The sequence below is a fragment of the Boleophthalmus pectinirostris genome, unplaced genomic scaffold (genome assembly GCF_026225935.1).
Source record: "Boleophthalmus pectinirostris isolate CB_2022bp ecotype Guang Dong unplaced genomic scaffold, ASM2622593v1 HiC_scaffold_8, whole genome shotgun sequence".
Lineage (NCBI taxonomy): Eukaryota > Metazoa > Chordata > Actinopteri > Gobiiformes > Gobiidae > Boleophthalmus > Boleophthalmus pectinirostris.
The window spans coordinates 26,776,182-26,796,476 of record NW_026571515.1 but is presented as its reverse complement, the minus strand read 5'-3'; the positions used below and the strand labels follow the sequence as shown (position 1 = coordinate 26,796,476).

The window sequence follows — 20,295 nt, the reverse complement described above, 5'->3', positions numbered from 1 at the left end:
TTTAGATATGATGTTCATGAATCAGAAAGGAGTACTTAGCTGTGAAGATTAGACAAACTGGATGTTGCTTAACTTTGATATTATCCAATACTGTGGAGTGACGCAGGTGTTTACTATATGGGCATGTGCCAACAGACAAGGGAAAAAAACTATGACTACAACCACCACTACTGCTGCTACTCAAGTTACTGAGCAAGAACTGACACATCTGCTTGATTTGTTGGCCAAAAACATCATGGTTAGCCGCCTATGTGCTGACACATTTGTTTATACTTCAAAGGACATGAAATGGGATAGTTAGAATAGGTTCTGCTGGGTCAGCGAATGATGCTGAGTAATATTTTATCAACTATTGGACTACATCTCTTGTATTGATGGGGTGCCACGAATTTGATGGTGAATCAAAAAATATATTAAAAAAAAGTATTATTATTACTGGAATAACCACAAATGTTCACAGACACTCAAAAAAAAAGATAGAAAAAAAGAAAGAAGGGCAATATTACTATTTACTACTACATTTATCACAGCTACTCCTAGTATTCCTCACAAAAAAACACAATTGCTAACTCTATGCCTACTGTATTATGTACTAGTAATAAATTATTTATTTAGAAAATGTTCAGAAAACTCTTCAAAGACTTATATTTTGTGGGTTCAAGCAGTTACTTTCAAACTCTGTGTGAATGACATGGAGAATAACACAGCAGTGCCAACAGACTCTGGGTGAAGAATGCCACTTAAGTCCTTGTATTTTCATGGTCTTGTGCCAGGCGTCTTTCAGGGAGTGAAGCAGTGAGGTCAAATGAAATGTGGCATTTGTTAAAATGCATGGAGCCGTATTCATTAAGGCTTTGACGCCATATAAAATCAGAGACAGATGTTTTCAAAGGACGCCGAGGGATCCTCAGAGCAGCCAAAAATAAACATCCACAACCTTCGCATTGTGTTTGAATAAGTAGAAAAAGCATGAAATGAAAGAGAGCTGATGTTTGAAGATTGAAAGTGCAAAGTGAACCATTATCAATCAATCCAAAAATATGACCATAATATAGAGGAGGGCTGGAACTACTCTAGGCTGTTGCAAAAAGACATGAATAAAGCCTTCTTATGCAAATATAATGTGCTCTAAAAATAGCAGCAGACTTGTCAACATCGTATTATGCATTATAAAACTATTGAAGAGTCCGTACAGTAATCTTCAAGTCAACCAAAGTAGTAACAAATAAATAAAAGCTACTATTTTCAAATAAGCAAAGGAAGAACTTTTGTGGTCGTACTGTAAATGGTCCAATAATGACAACATGTCAAATTTGTCAACAGTGTTTTTTTCAAGACCGATTAGTGATGAAACAGGATAGAATCAGACCACAATGGGAAGCTACAATTCAGATTTAAGGAAGTATGCCATCTTCATCAAAACCACAAGCCATTACACCATTACATTACAACAGACTTTATTAGGACATTAATCTCCAAAGAATAAATGTTGTTTGTGTTGAATGGAAAAACACTCAAATGGGCTTAATTATATTATTCACTGTGTGTTTTTATGACAATTTACAGACAAAATACAGTATTCTAAGAAGTTGCTATAAATAAATGCATGGTGTAAAACAACACACATTAGTCTGCTGACTATGAAAGCAATTTAGACATAATCCAAACATAAGCAAGCAAGTCAATAAAATATAAAAGATTGCTGGCGACTCCCTTAAAACCATCCATTTTCTTCCGCTTATCCAGTACTGGGTCGCAGGGGGAGCAGTCTAAGCAGGGACTCCCAGGGCAAATTTCAAGAAAGCCAGTGCCAAATATTCAATGTATTGCACACTAAAACGCAAGACCAGGCACCATGGGGGGGGGATTATACAAGGATAGAAAATTTTGGTATCCATATTGCATTATTATTATTATTATTATTATTATTATTATTATTATTGTTGTTGTTGTTTTGTTTACAGAAACTCTATGGGGGAATTTCATGATGCTAATATTTTCATGAACCATTGAATAGTGGTTTGGAATAGTGTGCCTTACTGCTATAAATGAGTCCTCCAGGAGCATGATTGGGTTTGAAGAGGAGCTGTCAGCAGTGTGCTCATTGTAAAAAAGTCCCTGATGTGCAGCTTCATGTCAGAGTGACTCAGGGTGTGTTGGCTCCAGCGTCAGAGCCCACAGAGAGGCTGGAGCTCACCTCAAAATATCAACATAGCAGCCAATTCTACAATGTTAGGGTTCTCAAGTTCTGCAATTCACTTACGGGACTTAAATTACATTACATTTCAGATTACACAAGACGCCTGTTAGATGTCTAGCAACACAACAGATAATTACACCATTAATGATCACGTAACAGAACTTGATTAAACTAGTAAATGTAATCGCATAAAAGACTAGTGTTGTCAAAAACATAGCATTTCAAACACTATTCTCTACCGTTTTTGATACAACAAAACCGTATTTTTATGGATAAAATTATCGTTTCAAATACAAAATAATAATTTAACTGTATGGTGAAGTGTATATATTATAAATTAGGGGTAAGTTTAAATAAAGTCTGCTTTTTCCTACTCCTGTTTTTAATTTATTTTTTATTTTTATTTTTTGTTTAATGAACATGTTTTGAATGTCTTTTCAAGTATGGAGACTATATGTTATGTTTCTTAAATTTTAAAATGTTCAAAAATAAAGTAACTAACTCTAACTTTAGTTTCTTCAATTTTTACATGTGCTCTTATACTAGTTTTGATATAGATAAAGACCATTGTAAATTATTCTGGAAATTATTCAGATTTATATCTAGTTTTGAATCTAGTTTTAGTATTGATTTGAATTTGGGTATTGATTTTTATTTTTTTTATTTTTTTTGAGTGATTGAGTGAGGGATTTCTGTAATAACTTGATATGATTGTTTTGGGTATATACAAATTATTTTCTAAGAAACATTGCAGAGAACTGGGTTAAAAATGCAAATTGTGTCATTCAAGTGGCCACAATAATTTACCATGTACGGTCAAACAAATGCAGTTTCCTGTGTGACTGAAATTAAGCTAGACCAACAGTGACACTCAACTATCTGATAAAGCCAAGTGTGGATACTTTGGAAATTCCCCCATTTTTGAGCAAGTGTAAACAATCAGAAGTAGAGGGAGGGCTGAGGTTTGAGGGAGGCGGTGTGAAGTGACTAACATGTTGGGTGGTATAAATACAAGATCCACAGCCCCATTTCAAACAGAACAACAACAAACCCAGGAGACAGTTGAACACAGAAGATCTTGGTTTTGAACATTTAGTACTGACCTATACCTCTCATCATGAGGTGCCGTGCTTTCGCTGTGTGTGTGCTATTGGGAGTCTGTCTGCAGAATGGATGGAGCCTTCCTCTCAAGTCTGTCTTTGTGACCTTCCCTGGAGACATTGTCAAAAACGTGACAGATACGGAGATGGCAGAGGTGAGTAAAGTATATAGTTTGTGTAGATAAATATAATGTTAACTTTTGTTTATTCATATTATTGTTATATGTTAACTAATTATATGTCCTTCTCCAGAATTACCTGAAGAGATTTGGCTACATGGAGTCGGTGCAGCGCAGTGGTTTTCAGTCCATAGTGTCCACGTCCAAAGCTCTGAAGCGCATGCAAAGACAGATGGGTTTGGAGGAGACAGGAGAGCTGGACACGGCCACCCTGGATGCCATGAAGAGACCTCGCTGTGGAGTCCCTGATGTCGCCAACTACAAGACCTTTGATGGGGATCTGAAATGGGATCATCATGACATCACTTACAGGCCAGTATTATACAGCATACATATAATAATAGCTCTTAATAGCTGATCATTATTGCACAGTGTATATCAATGAAAATAGTATAAATTAAGTAAATTATCTCCTCTTGTTTACCCCAGGATCCTGAACTATTCCCCAGACATGGAAAGCTCTCTGATCGACGATGCTTTTGCCCGAGCCTTTAAAGTTTGGAGCGCAGTGACCCCCCTGAGCTTTACACGGCTCTTTGACGGAACAGCAGATATCATGATCTCATTTGGGAAAAAGGGTGAGTGTTTACCATGAGAAAGCATATTCTCTCTTCTTTGGAGAAGTGTAACTGTGGGGCTGTTATTGCACAGACCATGGAGACCCATACCCCTTTGATGGAAAAGACGGCCTGCTGGCTCATGCTTATCCTCCGGGTGAAGGCATGCAGGGAGACGCACACTTTGATGATGATGAGCACTGGACTCTGGGGAAAGGGGCAGGTGAGTGAGTCAAAGACATCCAGTTTAAAAAGAGAGGTCTCCAAAGACTTTTTGCTTTCAGTAACTACATTTACAAATGTTTTCATTCTAGTTGTAAAGACAAGTTATGGGAATGCCAATGGTGCCTTGTGCCATTTTCCCTTCATATTTGAGGGCAAATCCTACACCACTTGTACCACTGAGGGCCGAACAGACAATCTTCCCTGGTGCGGCACCACAGCTGACTATGACAAGGACAAGAAATATGGCTTTTGCCCAAGTGAACGTGAGTCTAACTTCTGTTACACTGTTTTAGAGCTCATGTGGATTTTTTCAGATGCTAATTTTCAGTTAAACTATTTTGTTTGACAGTGCTGTATACAATTGGAGGAAATTCAGATGGGAAAGAGTGTGTCTTCCCCTTTATCTTTTTGGGAAAAGAGTACAACAGTTGTACCACAGAGGGGCGCAATGATGACTACCGCTGGTGTGCAACCACTGACAACTTTGACAAGGACAAGAAATATGGCTTCTGTCCCAATCGCGGTGAGCCTCGGAAACCACAATCAATAAACACAGTTGGGTGCTGCCACAGTTGTTTTGTTGCTTATGTTGATATGTTTTTGTTTTGGCAGACACCGCTGTAACAGGCGGAAATGCTGAAGGAGAGTCATGCCACTTCCCGTTTGTGTTTTTGGGGAAAGAGTACGACTCCTGCACAAGTGAGGGACGCTCTGATGGTAAGCTGTGGTGCGCTACCACAGCCAGCTATGACCAGGACAATAAATGGGGCTTCTGTCCAGATCAGGGTAAGGTTTTTCAAAAATACATCTTTGTAGTGCAGTATACTGAAAATGTATTTATATACTTTTATTTCAATGTGTTACAGGTTACAGCTTGTTCCTTGTGGCAGCTCATGAATTTGGACATGCTCTTGGTCTGGATCACTCCAACATCAGGGAGGCGCTCATGTTCCCCATGTACAGCTACATGGAGGACTTCTCACTGCACGAAGATGACATTGAAGGCATACAGTATCTCTACGGTATGCTCTAGAAAACATACAAATCCAAATACAACTTGTCACACTCTATTTAACTCAAAGTGTATTGCTTCTTCCCCAGGTGGTAGAACAGGCCCAGAACCTACCACTCCCCAGCCAACTCCCACCACCACAGACTACCCCGACACAGACGAAACAGATGAGACAGAGGGCACAGACGAGCCCACAGAGCCTACATTTACCACTACCACTCCCACTGTGGATCCTACACTGGACGCATGCAAACTCGACAAGTTTGACACCATTACTGTGATTGAAGAGGACCTGCATTTCTTCAGCAATGGGTAAGAAACCTTCTACTTACCTTTTCCTACATGCTATATTATATTACAAAACATATAAAACACAAATGTATTTCTTTGCAGACATTACTGGAAAATGTCAAGTAAACGAGGAAAGCTCACAGGACCGTTTCTTATCTCAGAGAGATGGCCAAAACTGCCAGCTTCAATTGATTCTGCCTTTGAGGACATACTAACCAAGAAAATCTACTTCTTCTCTGGTAAACAATAAAAATAAATATCTTATAGCACAGATAATCACTTATAAATAAATAATATCTCAAGGTTTTCAGAAGAATTACTTTAAAAATGTGTATTTCTTTGTAGGTTCACAGTTCTGGGTGTACACCGGGAAGGATGCCCATGGCCCCCGAAGTGTGGAGAAACTTGGTCTCCCCAACAGTGTGCAGAAGGTTGAGGGTGCTCTGCAGAGGGGAAAAGGGAAAGTCCTGCTTTTCAGTGGAGAGAACTTCTGGAGGTGAGACAGCACTAATTATATGGCACCCAATCTCAAAATGAGTAAATATATTAAGCGTTATGGTCTGCTATATGCTCCAGGCTTGATGTTAAGTCCCAGAAGATTGACAAAGGATACCCACGCTACATAGACTCAGTGTTTGGTGGTGTTCCCAATGACGCACATGATGTTTTCCTCTACAAAGGTACATTGTTGCCCTTTCGCCAAATGATGATTATATATATTTTTTTCATTTATAAATTACAACTTTGTTTTATTTTTCTCTTAGGTCATTTCTATTTCTGTCGCCAAAGTTTCTACTGGCGCATGAACTCAAGGAGACAGGTAGACCGTGTTGGTTACGTGAAGTATGATCTGCTCCAGTGTCCAGACCCCTCAAGACAATACTGGGGGGCTTAAAACATCTATTGTCATCACTGTGGAGCAAAGCCTTTCTCATCAATGTGTAGAAGACTATGAGATTGTGATGCAATTTATATAACCATCTGAAGACATGTGTGCCCTGTGGGATATGAACACCCCTAGTGGCCAAAACTAGAACTGGAACAAGAAGCAGAGTTTCAGTTCTACAAATACTCCCATCCATCTGTGAAGTCATTGGATATGGCTGCAAAAAGTACAATCTAAAATCCTAATTTATATTTATATTTCTGGTCATGTCCAGATTGACTAAGAATGTCTGACGGGATCAGACTAAACAGTATTGAAACAGTGTTAATATTTATAACTGGAAAAGATTATTAATTTTATTTTGTCTTTCATCTTGTGTTTGTTTGTTTGTGTATTTCTGGCAGACTGCCTGTTACTTGCACTGGATGACAATGTGTGTCTCCTTCAAATGTATTTATAAAATAGATTTTTTTTTTTTTTTAAATGAAATGTTTCATTGCAATAAACATTTAAGGAATGAAGCAGACTGACACTTTTATTTAATATAGAGTGTATCTGGTAAAAGACATAAACATTTTAAGCAAGTAAATGAACTATGAAACATTATCTTTTATATTCACTTGAACATGGCGACCTCTGTTGGTCAAAGACCCGCTGTGAAATTTGTCAATATTACTCTATATTTTACAAAAGGCTTGTCTACTACATAAACCGAGAGTTTATTCAGTCTTCTCTGTATTTAAGAGCAGCCTGAGCACAGGCTTTTTCCCAGAACATAGGATTTTTTTTTTTTTTCTTCTGTATTGTCTTTTAGGTTAATATATGTGGGTTATGAATATGTGTAACGTATGCTGCTCATGTTAGGCAAGTGTTTTTACCTCGACTAACTATAAGTTAGTTCTTCGGTAGCCCTGTTGGTCTCGTTGGTCTCACCTCCTTCTTGGTTGTGGTAATTATTTTTGTGCTAGAACACATGGGTGTTGTTATACTATCTTTTTTACTTGTCAAATATAATATGCTTTTTGACACGTGAAAAGTGAACATTCTGTATTATTCATTGTTCGTGAATTGTAATATTTAACTGTCTAAATAATAAAGCTTTTTACAAGTTAAACTTATAGAGGAATTAGAAACAAATGGCATCTATCAAATAATCTCAATTACAATCTTAACTTGACTGGGCTACTGGTGGAAAGACCTTAAAATAAATCAACTGTCCAAATCCGTCAAGGAAGGCTTTAAATGAGTGGGCTTGATAGTCAGTTTGTATACAAGCTTTCATGCAAAAACTGTGTAACCAGGGGGCACGGGGCCATGGGTTTTCCTAATACCATAAAAATAGCAATATATAATGGATACTTTCTGCGATATGGATGGTCTTGTATGAAACTGGATATTGTGCACAATGAAGCTAACCTTTCTGTTTGCAGTGTACCCGACTAAGAGAGATATTAGACTGATCAGCGTGTTATTTTTTTTTTTTCATTGACAGGTATCAGATCGGAGTTCTCCTGCAGCGAGGAGTAGCCCAAACAGTATTACTCCGCAAACAATTGCGTCATTCTCCTTCCACTAAAAACAATAGTCCTTTCGGTGTGTTTGAATTTCAATTAAAATTATTTTAACAATCGGATCAAGGATCTAAGTTTATAGAAATGTCCCTCGGAGTTCTCTGCTTAAACCGATTCATATATAAACCACAGTAGATCGATGTAAACACAAAATCATAAATAAGATCCGGCTACACGCACAGGAAGCTAGGGGATACTCATGGCGCCCGACTAGAAAGAAGCAAGTATTTTCTTATACAGACAACCGCCGAATTTCAACCTTCCGCGTAAAGGATCGCCCGAGCTTTATATACACGGTAAGATAAAAGAACAGTGCATCTTGTGCCCTGGAGAGAACAGTGAATAGTTTTCTTCAGGGGCGGTATTTGGGCGGTCTGTTAGCTCGCTCGGGCCCTTGAGGTCCCCAGTAGAACTCACAGATTGCCTGAGTGGAAAACGGAGCCGTGTAAAATGGCGACACGGAGCAGGCAGGGTGAAGGGCAGCTAGGCCCCTTCTCGAAGCACACTTGGTGTTGATGTGGTTACGGTTAACAACACTGAACAAGCTCCTAAATCCAAATCGTGTTGGTCTTGGGTTGTACGGTTTCTGCCCGTGTACCCGTAGCAAACAACAAAGATGCCAACAGCTAGCTTAAAAGCTAACAACAACCATCCGTTCAGCATTTTAGCCATGGATCAAACACCTCTAGCCTCGTCCTGGCACGAAGGACAAAACAACAAACCAATTTTCCATTGTACTGTTTTCAGTTGGTTGTGTTGTGTGAACACTTGGCCACATGTTATGTGGTTAATGCCCGAAAGAGACTTTCCCATTAACAATGTATCTTTCATTGTACAAATTAAGAAACACAAAACCGTATCATTATGCTCCATAAAGTTATAATACTAGGGACAACTTTAAATGTTTTTCAGGTGATCTAAGCCAATACATAATGGTACGTCTGCTACATAAGTATAAAGAACAGTAAATATTAATTGTAATGATAAGGTTTGGTGTTTCTGTCAGTGATGGATTCAGAGGAGAATGAGGTGGAGAGTAGTAGTGATGCTGGACCGTCTGGGATGGAGGAGCCCTCTGAGAGTGGCATGGGCATGGAGTCATCAGAGGCCATGTCTGCAGACAGCAGTGATGCTGCTGCCTCCCACACACCTGCCCCAGAGTCTGACTGCCATGTGGGCCAGAGCTCAGAGGGGCTTGAGGTAAGAAACTGATTCATAGGGAGTCAAAAGTATTGCACCATGTTTGTGATTCTGAGGAGTTAATTTATTATTGTTTGTGAAGGTGTTTATACCAGAGACAAGTTCCAGTACAGATGCCCGTGTGTCGTCAGTGCACCTCCCAGACTCCTCGTCGGTCGCCCAGTCCACCAGTGTGTCCAGTGTGTCCACAGTCACTCAATCTGTGCTGGTGTCTGAGTCGGCCCAGGTCGTGGTCCACTCCAGTGCTGTCCCAGATGGAGCCATGATGGTTTCAGACTCCACTGCTTCTACCTCATCGGACTTGGGCTCTGCCATCGACAAGATCATTGAGTCCACTATTGGCCCTGACATTGTGAATGGTATAAGGATAAAATAACTTTATTCATCTGTGGTGCTTTATTTTTCAGCAACATGTAGAGTTTATTCTTTTTACTTTTAGGCTGCATCGCTGTCACCAGTGCTGAAGATGGTGCTGCAGAAACAACACAGTATTTAATTTTACAAGGACCAGATGATGGTGTGAACTTTGGTCTTTTCCAGAAAACCTTTGCCCACTGTTATTGACTTTAGACATGGCATTGATTAGTTATGAATTACTGTCTATTTTATTATTCATAATTGTTTTATGCTTGTGAATGAATCAGGTGCTCCTGTGGCAGCCCAGATGTCATCATCTGCCTTATCAGGTCGCATAGCCATAGAAGCTCTCAGTGAAGGCCCTACATCCACATGTTTGGATCAGAGAGACCTGCAGCGAAACCTGGAACCAGACCAGCCAGACGACCAGCCGGGACCCTCAAGCTACCCAGAGGACAGCAGCAGTCAACCGGACCAACCGGGGCACTCCCACCCCTCCTTGTACATAGAGTGCAGCACAGATGGCCCTGATCAGACTGGAGAGTCCTCCTCTTCTTACGTGGGGTGTTCAGGTCAGGAGCCAGACCAGACCCGCTCTCAGTCTGGTTTCCCTGACTACAGTGGAGATAACAGTGACCAGGACCTGCCTGGATATGTAGAATGCAGTGGAGCTGACTCAAACCCCACCAGCCATAGTCACTATGTGGTGGAGTGTAGTGGGGGTTATCAGGATCAAACTCATTTGCGCAGTTACATTGACAGCAGTGCAGACCACAAGGCTCCATCCAGTCGGCAGTATGGAGCTGAATATGGCGTGGGGTGTGTGGACTCTGAGCAGCCCGGATGTTCTCAGTACCAGGCTCGAGATGATGATGACGATGATGATGATGACGATGATGATGATGATGAGCAAATGGATGGCCCTGACCAGCCCCAGCACTCCCAGCAGCCACCACAGCACTCTGGTTATACAGAGAACAGCAATGACCCAGAGGCTTCTCTGTATGCTGAAGAGAGCTCCTCCTCAGACCATCCTGTGGCCGACACGGCCGGCTCCCGTGGCCTTCCTGAGGCACTTGAATGCAGTGAGAGCCAGTCTGGGCCTTATATCAGCAGCAGCTGCACATACACCCCTCATTCAGAGCCTGAACCCACCCCTCAGTGCTCATATAGTCAAGGAGGACCTCAGGACACCCAAGAACAGGAGCATGGAGCTGGGATACCCCAGCAAATGGATACACCCACAATGGCACAGGGTTCAGGGTACCAGCCGCTTAATCTGGAAGACATGATGGAAGTGGTGATTGTACAACAGTTTAAATGCAAAATGTGTCCATACAAAAGTACATCCAGAAATACACTCATTAACCACATGCGGGACAAGCACTTCAATAATGCAGGTAAAAGTTTTCAAAAAATTTAGGTTGACAATGTCGTCATTTAAGAGAAGGTTGTTAAATCTTAGCTGTCTCTTTGGCTTCTTGGGACAGACACTTAAATAATGTGGTGTCCAAATGAGAAGAGCATAGTAGTCAAAGAGGACAGTACAGACTTGCAGCCACAGTTCTGTCAGTAAGCTTAATAACTTTGGCTACTAAAGTAACTTAAGACCACTGTGTGGGGAGTTAGTTATTAAATAATTATAATAGTAACATACTCTGTTGTGTTTTAAGATAATCAAGCTTAATGATAATAAATATAACAATGAATATATCAAATATATAATATAAATAGAAGTAGTTGTTAGAAACATGAAATAATCATTATAAACATGAAATAATGACTTCATAATAAATGTTGTGTTGTTATATTTGATGTAAAGGAGATATGCCAAAGAAGCGTAAACGTGGGCGACCCTCAAAGAGTGAAACATTGGCCCGACGTCAGGCTGAGCTGGAGCGAGTGGAGCAAATTAAGGCGAAGCAGGAGCAGGCAGCTCAGGTCCAGCCTGCAGAGGAGGAGGATGACGACATTGTGGATGCTGGTGCCATCGATGATTCTGAAGGTAGTTTGATCTCACAGAGCTGCCAAATGTGACACATGTGCATGTACAAATCACATTTGTCTTTCAGAGGATAGTGACTATAACCCAGTTGATGAAGACTGCAAAGGAAGACCACCTGCTCTTCTTAAAAAGCCTGCACAACCAAAATCCTTCTCTGAGGGCCGTCCCAAACGCAAAGTGGGACGACCACGAAAGTATACTCCACCGGAGGAAGGATCTAATAGTAAAGGTTTGATTTCTTATAACCATTACACCTAAATATATATTTCGGTTGGGTTTTTTTTTCATTATTTTCTGTAATTTATTCCAGAAGCAGACAGTATTGTTAATATGTCAAGACATACGGACACAAGTCCACCTGAAGAGGCTAGCTCCTCTGGTGTGGACACTGGACCTGCTGAGCTGATTACAGAAGATGCAGCAGAAATGGCCATAAGCCAGTCGGACTCTGAGAACAAAGATCCTTCCTCCATCTCTCAGCCTGGGGAGGAATTCCTTCCAAAGAAACGAGGACGCCCCTCAAAACACTTCCTGCGAAAAAAATACAAGAAATATATTAATCGCAAGTGAGTTTAAAAGTTATTGTTTTAAATCTGAATTTATGGAGCTCTTACAACATCACTGTTTCTGTTTTCCTTTAGTCGATACTACAAATCCTTGAAACCACTGCAAAGACCCCACAACTGCTGGATTTGTGGCTCACGGTTCCTCACTCAAGAAGATTTGAGATTCCATGTAGAGTCCCATGAAGGCAATGATCCTGAACTGTTCAAATGCCTCCAATGCAACTACCACTGCAAACGGTGGACATCTCTAAAGGTCTGCCATTACTTTCCTGAGATATTGTGAACTTTTTCTACACTGTGTAACACTTGAATGTTGCAGGAACACATGTTTAATCATGAAGGTACAAAGCCCTTCAAGTGTGACGAGTGTGATTATACAAGTGTCTACAAGAAGGATGTGCTTCGGCACGCAGCTGTCCACAGAAAAGTGTAAGTACTTCTGTGACAATACATTATTACATTTTGTGCTGGACATTTGGGCACTAATTTTTTTTTTGTTCTTTTTTTTTTTTTTTTACAGAAAAAAGAAACCAGATACGGTAATGATATTATGTTTTCATCCAGGGTCTGAAACATTGTTGCTTCTAAATTTGGAAATGTTTATTAAAAATCACACTTTAACAGGGTTCAAAAACATCAGAGTTCCCCTGCCCTATTTGTCACAAAGTTTATCCACTGCAAAAGAGACTGACCCAGCACATGAAGACGCACAGCTCCGAGAAGCCTCACATGTGTGACAAGGTTTGTGTTTAAGATTTTACTTAACTTATAATTTCCAATAATAATTTAATAATACATTTTCTTTTTAGTGTGGGAAATCTTTTAAGAAACGTTACACATTTAAGATGCACCTTCTGACGCACATCCAAAGTCTTGGAGAGAACAAGTAAGGAATTTTATTTTATTTATTTATTTTTATCTTGCTTTACTTTTTCACATAGTTTACCTAACCATATGCCTGTTTTCAGATTCAAATGTGAGTTTTGTGACTACACCTGTGACAACAAGAAGCTGCTTCTTAACCATCAGTTGTCCCACACCAATGATAGACCCTTCAAATGTGACTACTGCAAATATGCCACAGCTAAAGAGGAGTTTCTTGTCTCTCACATGGCTATCAAACACACAGGTGAACGTATGGGGGAAATGCCTATTGTGTGCAAAACAGTTTTTATATTAGTAGCTGATGAAACAAATGAATAATCAAAATAAAGGTTTTAAAAGCTTGGTTCAAGTGTATGTTAACAGACTTTGTGTCATATTTCTTTAGGGGAGAAGCCTTTCTCTTGCAGCATGTGTCACTTCATGACCAAGCACAGAAAGAACCTCCGTTTGCATGTACAGTGTCGGCACCCTGATGCGTTTGAGGAGTGGTCCCAGGCTCACCCCGAGGAGCCCGCCCAGAAACGACGCAAACCCTTCTTTACTCTGCAGCAGATTGAGGAGCTCAAACAACAGCATGAGAACATACAGGGCCTGCAAAATACTATTGTAAGTCTGTTTTATGCATAAAGCAACACTATATATAAATCCTATTATTAATTACATATTACTACAAATTTTAAGGTTGCAGTAGATCCATCAACTCTGCAAGCAATACAAGGCATGGAAAATGCTGCTGTTACCCAAGATGCTTTAGGAAACACTATTATCTATGAGCAAGGTTTGTTTAAAAAAAATAAAATAAAATATGTGTAATATTGGTTTTCTAACTATGATTAACGCACCTTCTTTTTTAGGTGAATCTGGGGACCTTTCAGCTCAGAATGCTCTTGACCTGCTGCTGAACATGAGTAATGCTCGAGAACTAGTAGGAAACTCTTTACAGGTAAATTAAACATTAGCCGGAGGTAGCATTTTACATTTACGAGAGACCATATTTAGGAGCAATACTGGCCATTTTTGTAGGTTGCTGTGTTAAATCCTGATGGTAAAGAAAAGGGTACGTGGACAGTTACTTCAGCTCCAGGGGCAGCCTCTGGTTCAGCACCAAAGATCGTCACTGTTCATGTGTCTGAGAATGGTGAAACCGTGCTACAGGAGGCCTATGAAGAAACTACCCCCCAGTCTGAAGAAATCACTCAGATCACCATTGGGGACTATGAGAGTGAAGACTACAATGTTGTGGAGCAATCAACAGAGGACATCCACAGTACTGGGTCAGTCAGATTTAACCATTGAATGTGTAAAATGGAAAATTTGTTTTATTTTGCCATTAACTGTAAATCATATTCTTTAAGTGTTAATGAGAAGACTTCATCCCAAGACAATGCTAAAAGTGAAAAGTTCTACCTTACTGCAGCTCTGCCTGAAGGTGTTTTGCAACAAGTTGAGGTATTGTATTGTATTGCTGTTAGGATTCACTGTAAATTCTAAAGCTAACCAATTTTTTTTATCTGCTGTCAGCTGAGCAGTGATGCCCCAGCCTCCCCTTCAGCTGTGAGCTCACCAGGTCCCAACACTAAAAGGTTTTCCTGTCGCATTTGCATGGAGTCCTTCCAGGGGCGTTCTGACATGGAGAACCACAAGAGGGCACACATAGACCCCAACACATTTAAATGTGCTGATTGTGACTTTACATCAGCCTCCTGGCTTGAGGTCAAGGTATGGTTTATACTTAGTTTTTTGACAGTTTGTTTGGCAGTTATTTCATTTCTTTTTTATGTTGATAATTTCAGAGTCACATGGAGCTGCATTCTTACTTGCGTCCTCACAAATGTCCAAGCTGCAGCTTTGCCTCCAAGAACAAAAAAGACCTAAGGAGACACATAATGACTCATACCAATGAGAAGCCGTTTTCTTGCAGCCAATGTGGGCAAAGGTAAGTATCGAAGCTTCATAACAGCGTAACAAGCCAAAAAAATCAAACTTTAATTAAATCAGTTAAATGACTGAGAGAAAAGCACATGCATCTTACTGATCCACAAATGCACAATGTGCTTCCCTCTGGATGTTTTTCATAGAGAAAAGAATCAGTATATCTACTAAAACAGGTTGAAGAATACCTGTCAGTGTCACCCTGTTAGTTTTGGTTCGCTTGACGCTGGCTTCATCACAAACCACAGTTCTGCTCTGTGATTGGTCAGTTTCTGCACAACCTATCACAAGTAAATGCTTCAACCAGAATTGAATAACACAGATTCTCAAGGATTTGTGAACTCACAAAAATCATGAGAAATTGTCTTTCATTCATTTTTCATTCATTACATTTTTATATAGTCTCCCCAAACTGGTTTGAAAGTACAGTTGTTTGAGTAGTTAATTTTTTTTTTTTGGGTCCCAGGTTCAAACGTAACGGTCATTTGAAATTTCATATGGAGCGCCTCCACAGCCAGGACAATCACACCCGTAAGAGCACCTCCAGTACTTCACAAACAATAATAGTTAATAGTGACGAGGAAGCCCTGGCCACTCTCCAAAGTAAGAAGAATAGTTTGATTTAAAATATATATTATCTAGCTATTTTATATGCTCTCTAATGACAATCTCCTTGTGTGGTAAACAGCATTGCAGAGTCAGACAGTCATTTCTCCGGAGCGACTCCAGGCTTTGGGACAGGAGCATATCATTGTTTCCCAGGAACAGGCTGGATCAGACCAGGTTTATACAGCTTATATGTCAATAAATGTCAACAAATACAAAATATTTATTACATTATTTTGTTTAGGAGGAAGGCACATACATAACCATTGACAGCCAGGCAGTTCAGCATCTAGTCACTGATGACAACCAGGTGACTGAGGTACATAACTTAACCTTGTGGTTCATTTTTAAATTGACAAAAATTAAAAAACAACAAACTCCTGTTTTTCCTAACAACAGGTTCAATACATCATTGCACAAGACGGAGTTTCACACTTAATTCCTCAGGAGTATGTGGTGGTAGCTGATGGGAACCAGATCCAGGTTTGTTTTGGGGAAATTACTCTAAGTGTCATTATGCAGTGTGTCTATGTTTGAACTGTTTCTGTGTATCAGATGCCAGATGGACAGATCATTCAGTATTCAGAACAGGATGGGACTTTTGTGCAAGGGCAGAAGGTAGGATAATATATTGTTGTTTGCTATAGTATTGTAAATAAAGAAATGCTTATTATTGTTGATGTGGCTCTGGTTTAGATTGCGGTGAGTCACAATGGTCAAATCCAGTACCTCCCTGTCACCTCGGAGCAGCAGGTGGTCAGTGCTGAAGAGTTGGAGGCAGCAGCACATTCGGCTGTCACAGGTGAGATTTGTCTGCATCTTAAATCTTAAATCTTGTTACGGTATTGTGGTTCAAATTACATCTTAGTATTCTCTTGGCTTATAATATTTAATGGAGATAATGGTCAAGTAATATTGTAAATATAGTGAATTCAAGGGCCAAGTCAGAAAGGCATTCATGAATTTTTCTTTTGGATAGTCTTTATGAATTATACCATATATTCAATAGGGAAAACTAGCTCCTACCCCCATCTGAGAGGATGGTATCACATTCTAGAAACAACTAATTGTATTTGTTTAACTTGCAATTTATTTACCATCAAAAATAATTAAACTGAAGATTTTATTATTACATTATTTAATTTGTGTCATGTAACAGTATCAGAAAACAGGGTTTATCTGCAGATAAGCAGAATCATTGTCACACTGGTAACAGGTAATTGTAACTGAATGTATATTTCAGCAGTTGCAGATGCAGCCATGGCCCAGTCGCAAACGGTCTACACAGAGGCCACACCGGAACAACTGGAGCAACTGCAGCGACAAGGCATCCACTACGACGTCATCACCTTCTCTGAATGAGCCGCGCACAACTTAGAACACTAAAGCTGCAGAGATCTCCTGTTATATATGCATCTACAAACTGAACTTAAGGGTCTCCTCCACGCCTGCTGGGGGCATTGCACTGGTTGAAATACAAATCGCCTTTTGTACATTTAGATTGTTGCACCTGTTTCTCTTAATCATGGGGCTGTTTAATCTGTTTTTAATTAATGAAGAGTTTATGTGCCTCGGAAGACTTCATTTGCAAGACAATGTTTTGAAAGGAAATGGAATGTTTATAAGAAGAGTATTTATGTTAATTAATTGTGGAAAAAAAATGTGTCTGCTTATTATCATGTACATACATTTTGCATTTTCTTTTACTCTAGGGGAGAAAAGATGTTTTGAGTTAGTCCATAGTCATAAGAACCAGAGATGACGACAATAAATAATTTTACATAGACAACTGACTATAATTATTGAATGATGCTGTACTGTTCATCAACTGTCAGAGCAAATACTTGAGTCAGTGAGGTATACTGCACTATACTTAAGTGGAGTACTGTAAGAATTGCCCAACCTGAATAAGAACCTTCCTGTAAGGGGAGAGTCCCAGCCTCTTGTCACCATGCTGTTGGTTTTAACAATCCATTTATGTACTTGACACGTACCAAAATATTTGTTGTATACTAGTGTTTTTAGTTTTGCAATACTTGGGTAAATTACCATGATGCCTTATCAAGAAAAGAAAAATATATTCTATAAAATAAATGCTATGGTGTATGCATGATATTTATACATGATTATTTCTGCAGAATATATTTCCCCTCTGAACTTGTGTTTTTAGGAGGGGCCTCAAACCTCAGCACACTAAAGGCATAGCAGATGAGACTGAAAAACAGAAGTAGCCGATTCAAGATGAAGTTTGCCTTTGTTGTTGTTCTTTTACTGAGTGAGTGTATTGCAGGCTATGTTTTAACAATTCTTAAAAGTACCATGTTGGTATTATAATTTTGTATCTCGTATTTTACTTTTATTGTAGGCATTTCTTATGCACACGGACAACAGAGCATTGAGGAGTCCCCAAACATTTTGTTGAGATTGTCTTTTCCTCCATTTTACAACTCATACTTCAAATCGTGCTGTAAGTTATATCCAGGAGGGTGCTACTTACTTCTGAACAGTAATGGATACGTGTGCGATTTTTTAAGAGGCAGAGTGACCCAGAACCAAGGCGATGGATGGCTCCAGTTCACTATTTCAAATGCACATTTCAGTGATCAGGGATTTTACAGGTGCACTGTCATGGGGACCCCAATCTACTCAGACTATTATGTGGAAGTGAAAGGTAAGATTGTTATTTCTTTGTTTAAACTATTGATTCATTTGCTAAATGTTTGGATATGTTGTTAGATACTTCTGATCATCTGTTATCCCATAAACCCACCACTAAATCTCATGGCATCTCTACTGACCGGGAGCCAACTGAAGCTGTCCTGGAACAAGACATGAGTGATACTCTTAGGTATTTAGTAAATACATTTATTTTAAGGTGCCAAATATAACATTGCTGTTTGTTATCAAACTTGTTTGCTGCTTGTTATCAAACATTGTTGCTGCTTGTTATCAAACACAATGTTTGGGGAGGCAATAAGGGCAAGTTATCCGTTATCTTCCCTGGATACTGGGAGATTTTGATGTATTTTTAGCAATAAAAACACTTGCTGAATAAATGCATGATGGATGCGTTTAATGCCACAAAGTGAGACATTGGGACAAGTTACATTGTGCACCTTTATTAAGCCAGTCACAGTAAAAAAGAGCAATTCAAATATTGCCCATTAATTTAAGAGAAAAATACACTGAAATCAAACCAGCTGCTAAAAAGTTGCATTGGAATTGCACATAACTTGTGCAAGACAATTTTGGTTTATACATGCCAACCTTTGTATGAATAAATGAATGTATAATATTGACCACAGTTAATAATTTGGTGCTAAAACTTTGCAGAGATCCCTGGAGTGTCCCTCTCCCTGCTGCTGTCTCTATGGCAGCAGTGATTTGTATCTCGTCACTGACTGCTTTGGTTTTCTGCTGCGTGAAGGCAAAACAGAAACAGTCCAGTAAGCACAATGTATACACATAGTTTGAAGATTGTCACAAAATAATTTAACTTCCTTCCTGTGATTTTTGTAGACACAAAACATGCTGACTCACCTCCGACAGACATAGCCTCAGTGAAACAGGATCATGTGGTGAGTGTGGTCACCATCATCTGACCAAAAACCCATGTGCTACTATGTATTGGCCTATTTATGGTTCAAAATATTATCTGACAGTTAGAAATAGTGCATTTAAAATATATTGTAGATTTTTTATCTTACTGTTACTAATGACCAATATCTGCTGATGTTATTAATATTTTAATTAATTAATATTTTCCATTGCAGGACCCACAAAGTTCATGTTACTGTATATATTTGATATAATTTAGTGTTTTTTATGATATCACCACATCTTTAACTTCCTAGCTCCTTTATATCAATTTTAACTCCCTAGTTTGCAGGACACAACTGATACTATAGTTGACAAGTATCAATTTTATTTAAAACTAAATCTCCCATATTGGCCAATATTGATATTTGCATCTTTGATATTGATAATTGTCCATCTCAACTGACGACATTCAATCTGTTTCAGGAAATCAGTGCAATCATTTACACAACAGTGGATTTTCAAGCTCACCAAAATCCTACACAAATATATGAAAATCTGAGGGCGCCAAAAATACAAGGTCACCGTGCTCCGCAGCATGCTGGCAATGTGGAGTACTCTACATTGGCAGTCCATCGACATCCATGACTTAATGGTAATTTTTCATTGCCTCTGGATCAGTGGGTTTAAAATAGGCCGGGGCTAGAACAGCAACAGGAACATTTTGTGGTAGAATGACAATTGATTTAGTGCTCTTTTAGTTGGAGCCTCATCTAATCCTACTTTTCTCTGTTGTATTCTGTTTTTGTTCAGATCATGTTTAGTCCAATCAGTTTAGGCCCTGGTCTTGAAATAGTGAGAATTTATATTTTGTCCAACCAGCTGCAGATCATTCATGTGCTTTTATGAATGTGAAATCCCTGTCTGCCCAGTACGTTTCTTTTTTTTTTTAAAAATAAATAAATAAAGTTTTTGGCTCATCTCTTTTTTCAGCTTCTGGACACTCTGGGAGCTGTTCTCCAAAGCCAAAAGATATAGTCTATTCTTGGTCTTTCTTTACACCTAAATCTGATAGAGAAGCATTATGAATCTGAAGTGAGAGGCGGGTGTCTCCTAGGACCAGACTGGGCTCGACATATTATTGTGTGACATTTCAACACAAGATAAAGGATTTCTAAAGATGTTC

At 39.3% G+C, this 20,295-nt stretch overlaps 2 protein-coding genes across 2 annotated transcripts; both read left to right on the top strand.

Moving 5' to 3' along the window:
- The first annotated feature begins 3,224 nt into the window (after positions 1-3,224).
- Positions 3,225-7,568, top strand: mmp9 (matrix metallopeptidase 9). Its single transcript, XM_055165713.1, has 13 exons — positions 3,225-3,455; positions 3,553-3,791; positions 3,909-4,057; positions 4,131-4,259; positions 4,351-4,524; positions 4,611-4,784; positions 4,874-5,047; positions 5,128-5,283; positions 5,363-5,585; positions 5,667-5,803; positions 5,910-6,060; positions 6,141-6,244; positions 6,329-7,568. Exons 1-13 carry the CDS (start codon positions 3,318-3,320, stop codon positions 6,457-6,459), a joined length of 2,079 nt encoding a protein of 692 aa, XP_055021688.1. The 5' UTR covers positions 3,225-3,317; the 3' UTR covers positions 6,460-7,568.
- A 413-nt stretch (positions 7,569-7,981) lies between these two features.
- On the top strand, positions 7,982-20,142 carry LOC110164620 (zinc finger protein 335). The gene is made up of 33 exons (XM_020929700.2): positions 7,982-8,317; positions 9,028-9,221; positions 9,304-9,580; positions 9,661-9,738; positions 9,866-10,978; positions 11,401-11,583; positions 11,651-11,812; positions 11,894-12,149; positions 12,225-12,402; positions 12,469-12,578; positions 12,670-12,688; positions 12,774-12,890; positions 12,959-13,035; positions 13,118-13,278; positions 13,420-13,640; positions 13,716-13,812; positions 13,889-13,977; positions 14,058-14,308; positions 14,390-14,483; positions 14,556-14,753; positions 14,828-14,970; positions 15,433-15,569; positions 15,655-15,749; positions 15,817-15,891; positions 15,972-16,055; positions 16,128-16,190; positions 16,269-16,374; positions 16,816-17,847; positions 17,938-18,243; positions 18,309-18,420; positions 18,906-19,018; positions 19,092-19,150; positions 19,596-20,142. Exons 2-28 carry the CDS (start codon positions 9,030-9,032, stop codon positions 16,932-16,934), a joined length of 4,695 nt encoding a protein of 1,564 aa, XP_020785359.1. The 5' UTR covers positions 7,982-8,317; positions 9,028-9,029; the 3' UTR covers positions 16,935-17,847; positions 17,938-18,243; positions 18,309-18,420; positions 18,906-19,018; positions 19,092-19,150; positions 19,596-20,142.
- Positions 20,143-20,295: the final 153 nt, after the last annotated feature.